Source organism: Phaseolus vulgaris, chromosome 10 (genome assembly GCF_000499845.2).
Source record: "Phaseolus vulgaris cultivar G19833 chromosome 10, P. vulgaris v2.0, whole genome shotgun sequence".
Classification (NCBI taxonomy): domain Eukaryota; kingdom Viridiplantae; phylum Streptophyta; class Magnoliopsida; order Fabales; family Fabaceae; genus Phaseolus; species Phaseolus vulgaris.
In genome coordinates this window covers 28,092,648-28,108,534 of record NC_023750.2, presented here as the reverse complement: position 1 = coordinate 28,108,534, position 15,887 = coordinate 28,092,648, and the positions used below count along the sequence as shown (strand labels likewise).

The 15,887-nt window shown below is 34.8% G+C and overlaps 2 protein-coding genes across 2 annotated transcripts; one reads left to right on the top strand and one right to left on the bottom strand.

Moving 5' to 3' along the window:
• The first annotated feature begins 637 nt into the window (after nucleotides 1-637).
• Nucleotides 638-976, top strand: LOC137817840 (uncharacterized). Its single transcript, XM_068621066.1, has one exon. It carries the CDS (start codon nucleotides 638-640, stop codon nucleotides 974-976), a length of 339 nt encoding a protein of 112 aa, XP_068477167.1.
• A 2,534-nt stretch (nucleotides 977-3,510) lies between these two features.
• Nucleotides 3,511-7,043, bottom strand: LOC137818700 (selT-like protein). Its single transcript, XM_068622268.1, has 4 exons — nucleotides 6,738-7,043; nucleotides 6,539-6,612; nucleotides 4,590-4,905; nucleotides 3,511-3,927 (listed from the first exon to the last, which is right to left on the bottom strand). Exons 1-4 carry the CDS (start codon nucleotides 6,906-6,908, stop codon nucleotides 3,826-3,828), a joined length of 663 nt encoding a protein of 220 aa, XP_068478369.1. The 5' UTR covers nucleotides 6,909-7,043; the 3' UTR covers nucleotides 3,511-3,825.
• Nucleotides 7,044-15,887: the final 8,844 nt, after the last annotated feature.

Here is a 15,887-nt window from a genome sequence, read left to right as displayed (position 1 = left end):
GCCCTAATACTGACTTGAGCGTCGGAGTGCAAACGGCCTCTAGGGCGCCCTTTGTCTTTGTGTTTTCATCCATTCATCACAGGAACGACACGTGCAAACGCAAAGATTCTGGACGAAAGAGTGACGTAGGCGCACGAAGACACTTCGAGTCAACCGGCAGGAACATTTTGCGCCCACCGTGGGGCACGATACAAAACACTGTCACACCAGCAAGAACCAGGAAGATCCAGGAGATGAGAAGTACGAGGCAGGGACCTGTTGCACCAAACGGGGGTGAGGGCCTCACCCTGCAACAAGTTATGGAGACGATGCGAGCCCTTCAGGAAGAGATGGCCGTGTCGAGAGCAAACCAAGAACGCATCCAAGCTGACTTGGTAGCGTCACAAGCAACGAGCGAAGAACTGTTCAAACGAGGAACTGCGCAGAGATCTGCAAACCCGTACGGGTGAGCGTGAGGGTGCAAATCAGGAGCCAGTGACACCGCCAGGGAGTTCCCGACGCCGTTCTCGCAAGAGATCATGGATACAGCGATACCAGCCACGCTCGTAGGGCCCACCTCACTACGCAGATGATGCTGGTTGGGGGCTCCGATGCGGTGAGATGCAAGTTATTCATGAGCACTCTGGCGGGAACAGCGATGGACTGGTTCATCAGCCTCCCTAATGGCCATGTAACGTCGTTCCCACAACTTACAAAGCTGTTCAGGGCACAATACATCGCGAATCGAGCTCCCCCGTCTGTGTCTCATGATCTCTTTGATGTAAGACAGTATCAAGGAGAGTCTTTGAAGGAGTTCCTCCACCGCTTTGGAGCACAAGTGGTGAGGTGGAACCTCAAAGACGAAAGGATGATGGTGCATGCATTCAGAAAGGGCATTGTGTCAGGACCCTTCAGCGAGTCACTCATCCGAAACCAGCCTAAGACCTTCGCCGAGATAAGGCGTCGCGCAGTGGCTCATATTGCGGCGGAGGAATAAGTTAGCGAAAAGCGCAAATGCGTGGTTCCCACACGCCCGTGCGCGATAGGTTGTCCTCAAACCCTAAGGGTGCATGAGGCAACGACAGAGTGACGTAGGCGCACGAAGACACTTCGAGTCAACCGGCAGGAACAAACTTTATAATAATATCACAACAGATAAAACATCTTTTTATCTTTTATCTTAAGAATAATATCATAACAGATAAGATATCTCTTTATCTTTTATCTCAAGAATAATATCACAACAGATAAAATATCTCTCTATCTTTTATCTTCAGAATAATATCACAACAGATAAAATATCTATTTATCTTTTATCTTCATAATAATATTACAACAGATAAAATATTCTTTTATCATTTATCTTCATAATAATATCACAACAGATAAAATATTCCTTTATCATTTATCTTCATAATAATATCACAACAGATAAAATATCTCTTTATCTTTTATCTTAAGAATAATATCACAACAGATAAAATATTTCTTTATCTTTTATCCTAAGAATAATATCACAACAGATAAAATATTTCTTTATCTTTTATCTTCAGAATAATATCACAACAGATAAAATATTCCTTTATCTTAATTACCTTTTCTGGACTGACCAACATCTAAGCCGAGCTCACGACTCACCTCTTGGGCCCAAACACCGAGATGCCCTCCCCCAAACACTTGAGTCGAGATGACGAGCTCTCCTGCACGGTACACATGCCCCCCCCCCCCCCCCGTCTTACCTGCCACTAGGTATCATTTACTCACAGGGCGCCCATACTCGAGTGGTTGTACTGACACCGAGCTAGGTCGACTTACCGTGTGCTAATTCAAGTAGATCAACAAAACTTAACCATCACATTGTTCAAAAAGAAAGCATTAAGCAAGAATATCTTAGCTGAAATACAACTTGAGGTTTGCCACATTCCATGCTCGAGGAATGGCCTCAACTAGTCAGCCTTGGCTTCTTCATTTGTCGCTTGGAGGGCTCTCATGGTCTTCATGATTTGCTGCAAAGTGGGGTCCTCGCTTCCTTCAGATCCCATTGGACCTTGCCTCGTGTTCCTCATTACGTCAGAAAACTCAAACACAATTGTGGATGGGATCAGGTTTTATCAGGCCCCACGGTGGGCGCCAAATGTTCTTGCCGGTTGACTCTGGTGACAAGCTCTAGCTCCATCTGTCTCTTCTGGAATCTGTTTTGCGTCTTGTTGCATTGGAACGTGGCTTCGTTGAAATAGAGGGGACCCTTCTTGTTTATTGCACTTCGACGATCAAGTCAGTACAGGGCTTAATAGAATTTAAGAAGTATTCAGTTTCAATCTCAGAAACAACGTACCTTTACCTAGGGTCTTAAGCCCCTTTTATAGCTTATCTCTTGTATCAGATTTCTCTCCTGAGAATCTAATCTCAACTGAGAGCATACTGAACAGGAAAACATTCTGTTTAAGGGCTCATTCACTCAAGGTGTTACAACAAAAAATAATATTATCTCTAAGAAGAGCATAAAATAACAACAGAACAATCAACTGCTAGCAGGGTACCAACTCATGCGCCAACATCAGGGGAATATTTCATTTACGTAGGCACCATACTCATGGTGCAACGTTATCTTTTATCATGCATGCAACTTGACCACTATGTGCCCTAGAGCACACATACTTAAGTTAAAAGAAACATTTCCTTGACATAGGCACCACATGTATTGTACGTACCTCTAGGTTCAAAAATACTTTTTACTAGCAGCCTAACGTATAAAAAAGTTATTTTAATTATGTCACAACGGGCTTACTGACCAAACTGGGTCCAACCACATGGCCCACTTTTCTAGCCCAACAGCCGAGCTGAACTGCCTATACCATGCCCCGAGATCCGACCATCGAGCACTGAGCGCTTTGTCCAGTACAGTGCATAACTTTGAAGAGAGGCGCCACCAACACCCACCTTCAAAGCCTTCTTTCCCTTTTATTAAATTGTCTAGTTTTAATAGAGAAAGTGATCCCAACATTATGGCAACTATGTTAATATTTTTTTTTTTTAACAATGATATATTAAGGATAAACTAAGATTGGTTAATTTGAAAAATTGTAGTCCAAAATTTACGACTAAAATTTTACACGGACCAAAATCATACATTCACAAAACTGTACAAGGTTTTTCCTCTGTAAACATATTTACAAAATTATATTAGGCTTACAAAAATAGATTTATGCATAAAACCAGTAAATTTCAATTATAATAATAAAAAAATTAATTAATTATCTATCCTTATAACTGAAATTTTATCATTCGCTATTTTTAAAAAATAGTTCACATAAAAATCATTTTAATATCTATAAATATAAATTTTTATTTCTTTTAATCCATGTTGCCGAAAACATTGGACTAAAAGTTATTAAAAACAGTATAAAAATTTTAAAAAAATGAATGCTAAGTGTAAGAACTTAAAGGTAGTTTAAAGAAAATTAGGATCTTTCATAAGTTTACAGAAACTGTACAAGTGATCTTAAACATCTCTCGACTCAGGTTAAACACTTTCTTTTTAGACTCATAGGAACCACCTGTTTAATTTGTTAATGTTTGCAAATAGAGGAATGTTTCTTTTATGAAAGCTAAACTTAAAATAACAAAAAGGAAAGAAGCTTCAAATGTGTACCTTAAAAGAAATGCTTGCTCAACATTCACTAGCTAACCTAACAGTGTACATGATACAGTACTAAAGATTTTCTTTAACATTCTATTTCGTGGGGCTTCAATTTATTTCATGTATCTTCGTCTTGGTCTAACTTCAAATTGTCATTTGGAAAATCTTGCAATCAGCTTTGGAAGTTTCTGCAGGCAACACCACCTTCAATACCTCTTGACAAATCTAGCGTTAGCTACTTTTTTCCCAACAAGATCCCTCAACTCAATTTCACCAGGGAATCTGTTCTCTTTCAGTTTGGAGAAAACCTGTGATGAAAAGTATTCGAATGTTAAAGGTAAACAAGGTACAATAATATGCTCTGAAGCTGAATGCTTCAAAAGATCCATGTGATATAATAACATGGTGTTGGTTTAATTTACCTTGTTTGGTTCAGAAAACTGGAAGATAAGAAAATGAGATGCCAAAATCTCTCCCCTCCCAGTTTTATTCCCTCCCTCTAATATTGAGAGAACTTGGAGAACAGAAAAGGTGATTTAGAGCTTTAAAAATCTGAAAACTAAGGAGGCATTTGCTTGTACTTTTGTTTCCTGTTTACGAAGATTTGCACAGGAAACATTTAAAACTTTTTCTCAGTTTTCTCAGTTTCTTGCACAAATTTTTGAAAATAAGAAAAAATAAGAAACAAAGTGATTGTTTTATAATCAAAGAGTGAAAATAGAAAAAATAAAAGTACAAGTAAACGCCCCCTAAATTGTCAGGAAATCTTAGTTTCCCTTTCCTTCAGTAGGGGATTATACTTAAAAAGATAAGGCAGTGTATTATTTCCTCCCCTTGCAAACAAATCAAGGAGATCCTTCCATTCCCTCCCTACCCATTCTCTTGAACCAAACCAAACAAGGGGGCCCCCTCCCCACCTTTGACCACCAGACAGTGTATAAATTAGTTACAGCACAAATCAAGGACTTACCAATTCGCCATTGCAATATACTTCAAAAGCACCAGAGCTTTGAAGGAAGGATTGAAGAAAATTTGTAAGAAGCCATGTGCTTGCAATACTTCTAAACTTATTGGCACGCAATGAATAGTACCATAGTGGTGGTGTCATTCCCAATCTAGGGAATATTTGGTCACCGGCAACTATAGCTACAATAATTCCAGTTTGCACCACTGGAACTACTTTTCCCAGAATGCGCTTTGGAAGTGGAGGTGGGTAGTTAGCCAAAACAACATTAATCCCAGGAAATTCAGATTCCAGCATATTTTTAACTGTTACTGCATTTCCCCTGCAGAAAAAGGCACGAAAATTACATACAGTTCTACTTGTAAATATGTGGATTCCACAATGAACAAATAAAGGATGAATGCAGCTAGAACAAGCAAAGTCTAGTCCAATTTGTTTAAATTTACTAGTTTGAACACGTCTTAAATTCTAATAATGTTATGAAAAATTAGCATTACCACCAATGTAACTATTTAGCACCAACAGTGAAAACTTTTAGAATAAATGGCACTCCCCTCCCTCCCCTTAAAAGGCTTGAACTATAAAGCCCTCCCCTCCAATTTTAAGGATTACACTCCCTTCCCAGAGAGATTAATACGTGTAAAGTTAATTCATTTTATTGAGAACAAGCATCTTAGGATAAATTTTTCTTATTGATATAGCACCAATTGAGGAAAAAATGAAAGAAAATGATTAGGGTGGTTTAAACACATAAAGACAGCTAATGGAAGCACCAATAAGGAGAGTAAAGAGGATGGTTTTCAGCCCTATGTAAAGGGAGGGGAGACCAAAAAGGACATTGAAATTGTTGTTAAAAAAAGGATCTCATCATGGTAAACGACATGTTTGAGAATTAGCCTTTTAACCCCCAGCCAACTGGTATTGTGCTATCTAAGTACCTAAATTCTGTAGAGGGAGGGGTACAATTTCCGTTATTGTTATTGTTGGTAACACTTAGCACAATTGACAACTACTTTTGAACCTCTACTATATATTTTGAAACTTCAAAAGATGAAATAAGGATTATAAGTGTGAAATTCTAAAGCATATGGTATTTATAACATAATTTTCATCTACAAAAGTCCTAAAACAAATAATTCACTACTTCGATAAATTGTGAATCACTTTAGAAGCAGCACCACAAAGAAAAACACCCTTGCAGACTCATTTGTAGTTGTTCACCGCCACTACAAGACTCATTCACAGCAAAACAAACTGTAATTTTAAAACTAAGAAGCAAGGGAAGAGTAATTCAAGCTTCTTTCAAGGGAGGGCAGAATAAATTACTCAAACTAACAAAAAGGACTAATGGAGGAGTTGACCATGTACCATCTGACGGAATGAAAAGCAAGAACTAGAATATAGGTCAACAATGCTAAAAGGAAAACAAAACGCACATTTCATCTATTATTATAAATAAACATTGACTAAATTAACCCTAACTCAGTGAAACCAAGATAATTGAATACCATACCAATAGATGTTGTGTGATTCTAAGAAATAACCAACCCTAGATACAATTCCGTTTGCATAACATTTGTTTAATTTAGCAGCCACACAAAAAATATTCTCAATCATCCTATTTTCTTTTGCTTACCTTTCCTAGTCCATCATTTCTATTTCAATTCTAAGAAACCCAAAGGTGTTTGGAAACACATTCTATTGGCAAAATAACCACGTTCATGATATGAAGAACGTAAAAGTCACAATCACTACCGTTATATTTCATCCTGAACCCCAAATGATAACAAAAACAATTGTACCAACTTGACACTAACAACAATTACACCTTAGTCTTCCAACTATAATAGAACCCCACATAACAACTTAACACACTTATAATAAGAACCCCATGACCATAACTTAATTAAACAATTAGAAGAGAATTGAAAAAGAAAGGAAGAATTTAGGCAAACTTGTAAGAGCAGGAAGTGCAGAAGTCAATGCTGACAGTGTTGCCAGCCCCAATTGGGCCAATACCGCTCTGTTTCTGTGGAAAATTGAAAAGGACAAAACTATTAGAACAATCCCAGATAAAAAAAAAAAAAAAAAAAAAGGAATTGGCACAAGGAAAGGGTTCAAAATCGTAAATTTGGAAGAGGGGAATTGAGAAACCTGCGCAGGGAACTCGAGGGGTTGATGAAGGTTCGGTTGAGGGATCGGTTTAGGGTCGGGGAAAGTGCGATAACCATCTTTGGGAGGAGGTGCAGGAACGAAGAGGTTGAGAATGTCAGAGAAGAAAAGGAAGAGTGGTAATCCAACGAGGAGAACTTGGGTTCGATCCATTGAAAGAAGAAACTCCAAGAAAACGAAAACGAAAGAGAAGAAACTAATGAACGTGTGGTTTTGGAGAAACAGAGCATGAAACAGTTTATGATATGATCTAATATTCGGTCAAACAGTTTATGTTTATGATATGATATTTTCGTTTACTTTTTAAGATTTATTTTGTAAAAACTATTTTAGCTTTATATCTTTTAATTTTAGATTAATTTGGTCTTATTACAATAGTTTTTGTTTTTAATTCTGAAGCATCATTTTCATTTTTTTACGATTTTAAGATGTTAAAATTATAAAACTATATCAATTTATACTAAAACTATAGAATATTAGCCTATATTCAAATAAATATAGTGATAAAAATCGTTTTATCAAAAGAAAAACATGATAAAAAAATAGTGTGAGAAATAAGATTATCAAGTAATTGGAAGTTTGAAAAATTAATATCATATCTTCCAATTGTTTGGGAGATTTATTTTAGATGAATTTTTGTAATTATTTTTTATGTTGAACGAAATAGTTTTCATGTAGGTAAATTTAACTAATAAACTCCACATTTTAAATAAGAACAAAAATCAAAATCATGTACTTAAACTCGAAAGGATTAAAAGATAAATGTTTAGAATGAATATTTTGAAAAGAAAATAACCACAATAAATATTCATAAAGAAGAAAAGATATAATTTAAAACTTTTTATATTTGCTAAAAAATTATTAAAAAGTTTGAAATTTTGGTGAATTTAAATTATAAGTAAAATTCATTGGAATTTTTACTTTTAATAAATTTTATTAAAAATAAAAAATGTGGTGGGAAAAAAATTTTAAGAGACTTATACTACAATTTTTTTCTATCTAAATAACAATCAAGAGCTCATGAGAAAAAAAATAAAAACAAAAGGTAAACATATAAGTGGAATGTGGAAGAAACTTAGACAAGATTCTTAGGAGAAAAATATTAAAATAAAAATAAGATAAAAATTAGTTTGTACATAATTTTTTTTTAAAAATATTAGTTTGTACATAAATGTTTTTAAAAAAAATATTAGTTTGTACATAAATTAAAAAATAAAAATTAGAAGAAGTTGTACGATTTTTTTATAAATTAGTTTATGTATAAAAAAATTTAAATTACAAATTTATTTATTTTTTTCTCTCAAAAAAAATTATAATTAGATTTTTGTTTCACATCATAATATTATAATAATCAATAACCAAAATATCACAATAAGAAAAAAAATGTATTGTTCAAAAATGTCTCACCCAGTCCTAATATTATCGAAAAATATTTTTAATATTGTTATTCATTATATACATCTATTTAACAACTTATTTGATCATCGAAGTGTGCTGAACGGGTAAAGCTCCTTCTATCCCAATAGAGTCACGTTCTAGTGCGACGAGAAGACGCAAAACATAATCTATAAGAGACATGTTAGGAGTGGAGTTTTCCACTCAAGTCAATCGACGAGAAAGTCAACCGGTGAGAACATTTACAAAAATTTAGAGATCCTAGTTTTTAATATCAAAGAACAACATAAAGTGAAGAATTTTATTTTTTTTAAAGAATTCTACTTTTTAAAATATTTATAGAAATAAGTGCCTTATTTTTGTTCTCTTTTATTTTTGTTCTTTAATTTTATTTTAAAGAAATTTGTTTCATGTTTGTTTAATGTTTATTGTAGTAAATATTTGATTTTGAGGAAAATAACAAATAAACATAAGTATATTCTTCTCAAGAGGGAGGAAATGATGAAAACTCATTGAGTTTCAAAACATTTGGCTAAGAAGATTGGAAGTAGAAGGAGTTCAGAAGACTCTCATCTCAGGAAGAATTAATTGTTGTATGCTTTTCCATTTTTTCAATAGTTTTATAAACACTATATAGAGTAGTATATGCTTTATTTTGGGCTTGTATTTGAGCCATGTTTTGGACCAATTTCATGAGTCATGTATTGGACAGGGTGTAAATAGAAAAAGAAAGAGACTAGCTAAAGTTACAATTGGGCCTCCTTGGACCCAATGCAACTCTAGACCATCTAAGGTACACAAATAAATTACTAGAGTGTACATAAAAAACATGGAGTGACAAGGAAGGCATGAAGGTCCACATGTCATCTCCTTAATGAAGAGGATTCCCACCAATGTTAAAAGGCTATTTGTCTTCATGGAAATGGAGAAGATTCTCTCCAATTAGAGGAGGACACTTGTCAACCTCTAATTTGAGAGGATTTGCTCCAATTAGAGATAGTCACTTGTCCTTCTATGAGTTGAGGGTTAAAGCTTGCACATTGGTTGCCCATAGCATTATAAATACAAGTGTTAGCTCCCTGATAAATTATCTTTGAATAAACTATTGAATTGTTTCCACATTTCAGACTCAACTAGTCTTTTAGCTCATTCCTTGCTAGCCTTATTTGTAAGTGTTTAGCATGGAACCTATTAGGAGTTGGCCTAACATCTCTTAAGCTTCATTATCATTCTCCATACATTAATACTTCACGGTTTCTTTCATTCATTTTAGCCACCGAATTTTGTACCCCAAAAATATAAAACAAAAAACACAAATCCATGCAAGCTAGGATTGCATTAATCCTTATTACTACCATGCCCACCTGAAGAATGATAATGATCACTCATTTTTAAAAAAGAAATAAAAGTTTTCAAAAGAGTTTAATTCAAAAGATGAGTGATAAATGATTTTTCACAAAAGGGTTTTCAAAGTGGGAAGCTTCTCACAAGGTCAAAAGGTTAAAGTTTTTTTGAGTTCACTCCCATAAAAGATAGGTGAGTCACTAGGACCGCTTAAGAACCAAGTATTTCCTAACCATAAATTCTTCAAATATCTTTAACAAATCTTCCTTAAAATAAACTTCAAAAATGATTTTTCCTATTTAGTGTATGTAAGAGTCCTAGAAACCAAAGAAAGGTGAACTAAAAGATTAAGGTAGACTCCGTAAGTGTCACGGAGACTTAAAACCAATAAAAGAAAAGCAAAGGATATAACAAGAACAAAAGTAAATGATAGCGAGTAAAGCTAGATGATTCCTATGTGAAAGTGCAAGTGACACTTGGAGCCCCTTGACACACTTCCACTACTAAATGAGTGAAAACTATTACAATGTTTTTAATGGTATTGGTTTTGAAGCATTTTCCCAAAAAAAGAAATAAAAAAAATAAAATTGAACACAAAGTTTCCATGACACACAACAAAATAAATAAAAAAATTTGTGAGCTTTAAAGTTCAAAATTGCTCTTCTTTTTGGTTTGTCAACTCTTCTCAAAAGCGTTTAGTCTTCTCTCTTCAATCTTCACTTGCGTGTCCCCTCTATGTGAGTATTTCCTTGTTGTTCTTTGCCATAATTCATCAATGAAAAGTTAGCTTCAACTCAACAAGACCAAAATTCCACAATTGAATTAACCTCAACAGTTAAAATCAACGAAACTCAATTTAAATTGCTAAACTCAAATGGATTAAAATTAACAAACTAAAAGAGTAATTTTAAAGACTCAAACACAAGAAATTAAAGTTTCAAAAATAATAGACACTCAAATTTGGAAACCTAAAGAAAAGCACTAGAATAGATTGCAAAAACAAAAAATTAAAACTAGAATTTTGAACACCAGTGCTTGGTTGATTTATATTTTTTTTCTAAAACTCATTCAGCTTTGAAATTTTAAACCTCAGAATATGACATCAATTAGAAAATTATAGAAGAAATTCCACACTGATTTGGATTTGAACGTAAAAATAATAAACCATTCAACTCGTTGGGCGCTAGTGTTTTACACTAGGCCTTTTCAACTTGAGCATCTGCCTTTTTCATATTTATGGGTTTTTTTCGTTTTTAAATTTGGATGCACCTTTTTAACACAAATTTCCTAACATTTAAATGTCTCTAGGTCCAAATTCTCATGCCGAAATTCACAATATTCAACTCAATAAATTTTCCAGCCAATTCCAAAATTTCAACAGCAAGCAAAAAGAAGGAAACTTATGGAATTGAAAGATTATGATAAACTCAAGACATATTGGAAACCTAGCTGATGAAAACCCATCCAGCCTCAAAACATTTGGCTAAGAAGATTGGAAACAGAAAAAAGGAGCTCAAAAGATTCTCATCTCAGGGAGAATTAATTGTTGTATGTTCTTCCATTTTTCTCTAGTTTTATAAACATTGTATAAAGTAGTATAGGTATTATTTTAGGCTTGTATTTGGGACATTTCCTTGAGCTATGTTTTGGGTCAATTTTCATGGGTTGTATTAGGCCAATTAGAGTAGGGTATAAATAGAAAAAGAAATATCCTAGCTAGAGTGGCAATTGAGTTTCCTTGGACCCAATGCAACTCTAGATCATCTAGGATGCACAAATAAGTTACTAAAGTGAAAATAGAAAGCATGGAGTGGCAAGGAAGGCATGAAGATCCACATGTCATCTCCTTAATGGAGAGGATCCCCACCAATGCCAAAAGTGTTAGAAAAGATGGCTTTAAACTAGAGGGGGGGTGAATTGTTTAAAAGGGTTTTCGCAAACTTTTCAAAACTAGAATGAATTTATCTCAGAAACCAATTGATTCAGCAATTCAGTTAGCCAAAACAGCAAGCAAAAGCTGTAGTACCAAAAAAACAATTGGTTGTTTCGTAGAAACAATCGGTTGTTTATACCAGCAAATAACAAATAAACTGAATTTAAAGAGTTAGAGATAGAGAGATTGTACACAATTGTTTATACTGGTTCACTCCAAACCAGAGCTACATCCAGTCTTCTCAGAAACCCTGAGGATATCCACTAAGCAATCACCACTTGATCACTTACACAACAACCAAGAGAATGACCTTGAACACCTAAAGAAACACACTCTCCTTGGCCAACACTAAGATTGCTGATCTTGAACACCTCAAGAACACACAGCCAATCTCAGCAAACACATAAACGAATTGTTCAACAGATTACAAAGATTACACTTGTTACAGATGAATATCTGAAATCAATACAAGTAAAATCCTATTTCAGCACCTTGATCAATCACAAACTCTTAAGCAATCTCAGCACTTTGAAAAACTCTTTAGAAAAGCTTTGTCAAAAGATTCTTAATTCTCAAATCTGTTTTTCTGAATTTATACAAAGATATAGTTTGTTATCAAATCTTAAGAAACTCTTAAATTGCTTTAAAAAGATTGGTCAAAGCATTTAATGACTGGAGCGTATACAGTTAAAGCATTTAAAGCTCAGTCAAAGAAAATAGTTTTTCTGTTATGGTCCCAAAACAAACAATCGGTTGTTTCCTCGAATCAATCGGTTGTTTTGGTACTTAACAGTTTCAACCATTCAAAAACAGTTTTCAATCTTTCTCAAAACACCTAAGTATAAACAATCGGTTGTTTCGACAAAACAATCGGTTGTTTCAACTTAGTTTGAAAAACATTTTACTTTGATAAGGATTGAGATGCTAATTGCTTGAGATTTAATACAAGGGTGGATTACAACATATAAACTACCCCAGAACAAAGCTTAAACCAGCACAGCAACAACAAGCAAAGTAGAGGCTTCAACATCCTTCAAAGGATTTGGATTCTTCAAAACATTGAACACCACAAGGTTCAACAATCTCCCCTATTTGATGAAGACAAATCCCTGATGCTTGTGTTGTACCTGATTAAATCTGAAGCAGTTCCTGCAATAGAACTTTGAGCAATACATTGAACTTCTGATATTCTTAGCATACAGATAAACAGTTTAAAGCTTAAAACATATCTGATATCATAAACATATTACATATTCCAAACAGTTTTATCATCTTTAAAAGAGAAACTTAAAACAAACTAGAAACACAACATATATCTCCCCCTATTTGTCTTCACAAATAGACAAAGATAAGAGATAAAACAAGATATTGTTTTGATTACATCAGAATAAAACAGCAACAGCAGAAGGAAAGAAATTTTAAAACCAGAAAAGAACAGCCAAAAACAATCGATTGTTTCGATGACCAATCGGTTGTTTTTCCTTCATTCTTCTTCATCAGCAAACTGAAGATCAAAGATTTGATTCTGGACAACTTCAATTTGTTCATCCAGAGTCATAAACCTTGCATCCATATTGTCAAACCTAGTGTCAATCCTTTGGAAATTACTAACACAGAGATCATGGAGGCTCCTTTGATTTTCAGCAAAGCTATCAAGCCTATTCATCATGAGTCTTTCAAAAGACGACATGGTTTGCATTCTTTCTCTTTGATGTCCATCATCAGCACTAGGTCCTGCATCTTGAAAATCTTCAGTTGGATCTTCATGTTGAACATCCATATCAGCAGGTTCATCTTGTTCAAGATTTGCAGCACCACTAGATGAGGCACCATGATCACCATCCTTACTTATCCATTTTCCACCTACTTTTGTAAAGCCAATCTTGCTGAGTGATCCATTGTTCAACTCTTGAGTTGACTTGACCAGCTCAGAATTTTCATCTTTAAGATTAACTTCAAAATAGAGTAGAAACTTAGATATTAAAACAGCATAGGGATAATGATAATCACCTAACCTCATGGCTTTTTGCATGTGTTCTTTGATTATATGAATCCAATTGATCTTGATTTTCTTGGTGATGCAGAAGATATAAACCAGATCTTCTTCAGTTAGCACAGAGTGATTACTCCCCCTTGGAGTTAGAATCCAAGTTACAATGAGAGCAAGCAACCTCTCATCAAGCTTCAAACCTCCAACCGAGCATGTACTAACTTGAGATTGATTATTCTTCAAGCAACTTTTGTAGAACTGGATTTTGTTAAAATCCTCCACCACACCAAGGTTTCCCTTGTTGATTCTCAGACCTGAGAACTTAAGCCCAACAACAACAGCCCGTACTTCATGAGTTATCTCCATTTCCACACCTTTCACATGAGAAACAAGATTGTTTCCTTCAAACTTCAAGTTTGTGTAGAATACCCTCACCAAATCTGGATAAATGTTTCCCTTCATCTCTAGGAACTTTCTGAGAGATTGATCCTTGAGCAGCCTTCTCACATTATCAAGCTTTTGACTTTTCAGCCAATCAAAGCATACAACCTTGGGGTTGTTTATCTTCTTGATACTTGTTTCATACCTATACTTCTCAATGAGATCATTGTCTCCAGAAAACCAGCCTTCTAGCCTTCCTCCAGATCTTACAGCCCTGATTTTGACTCTCTTGGAGGTGGGAGGGCTTGATTCCATGACAGCAGAGACGAAAACAGAGGAGAGAACACTTCACAGATTTTTGCAAGAGATGGTGCAAGAGATATTGCAAGAGATGTTGCAATTGGTTGTTCTTGTGGAAGAAATCTGCACCTGTTTTTATAGCAAGAAGAGAATCAATATGAATTTAATTTCATTAAAGGGTACCTGATTTTCAGAGAGAGAAGACTTGACTCTGTTCTGCACAGAAAATGTCAGAAAAAGCTGAAAATCACATGGTCTTCACATGTGATCTTTGACTAGTCATTAAGGCTCTTGAATTTCCAAGATTTTGGAATATATTCCTTTATGACTGTTATAACTTCTTTCTGAACATGATCAGCTTTCAACACAGATCTTTTGACTAAGATTCTCTCTTTTAAATTGATCTGCAACGGATATAAATTCAAAAAAGAAATTAAATCAATTTCTTCATAGTGCTGTCAGACTCAAAACAATCGGTTGTTTCGAAGAAACAATCGGTTGTTTTTCTGCAGCAGTTAAAAACTTGATTTTGAAATTTTAACCATAAGCAGAAGCAGTTTAAAGCAAATGACATTGATTAAAAGAAACTTAATCACAAGAAAGAACTTTGAAACAGAGATTGAGAACAAATAAAGGAAAGTTTTATCCTTATGTTGATTCTTCAATGAGCCAATTGCTTGTTGATCAAGAAAACTCCTTTTCACTGTTTAGATCTTTTGCATAGCATTGATTCAACTTCAATGACTGCCTTTTTCTTCAACAGCTTGATCAGATGGCTCAGTTCTTCTTTTTCTCTTTATTTTTCCTCACTTGAACTGCAAGAATCATCATCATTCTCAGCTACCAAACATATGTTTGCTTTTTCATCTTCACTTGATGAAGAACTTGATGATGACACCTCATTTTCATCCCAAGCTATGTAGGCTCTTTTTGTCTTGCCTTTCTTCTCCTTGTAGCTTGTCTTTTTCTCTTTGTTCTTGTTAGGACAATCTGCCTTTATGTGACCTTGCTCACCACAACCAAAACAAGTATAGTTATTTGAATTAAATTCATTGGGTTTCTTGTTTCCATACCTATCCTTGTTGTTGTCTTTGTTGCGGTTTCTCTTTAGGAATTTGTTGAACTTTCTTGACAGCAAACTAAGATTTTCCTCATCACTATCATCACTTGAATCTTGCTTTCCCTTATGCTTGGATGCTTTCAAGGCTATGCTCCTTGTGTGCTTATCTTCACTCTCTTGAACATTGAGTCTATTCATCTCTAGCTCATGTTCCCTAAGCTTTCCAAACAAAGAAGCAACACTTAATGATGTTAGATCTTTAGATTCGGAAATAGCAGTTACCTTTGGTTGCCATGCTCTATCAAGACATTTCAAGATCTTGATGTTCAGCTCTTCTTTGTCAAAGGTCTTGTCTAGGCTCATAAGGTGATTGATGATGTGTGTAAACCTTTTCTGCACCTCAGTTATTGTTTCTCCTTTAAGCATTCTAAACATCTCATACTCTTGGATGAGAGCATGCTTTCTAGCTCTTTTCACCTCATTTGTTCCTTCATGAGTGACTTCCAAAGTGTCCCACATTTCTTTTGAAGATTTGCATTGCGAGACCCTGAAAAACTCATCAGAATTTAAAGCAGAGGTTATAATATTTTTGGCAATGCAATCAAATTTGGCCTTTTTGCTTTCTGCATCAGTCCATTGAGACCATGGTTTCTCAATGATAGAACCATCTTTTTCAAGCTTTGGGATAAAAGGACCATTTTCAATTGCATCCAAAATTCCTTTGCAAAG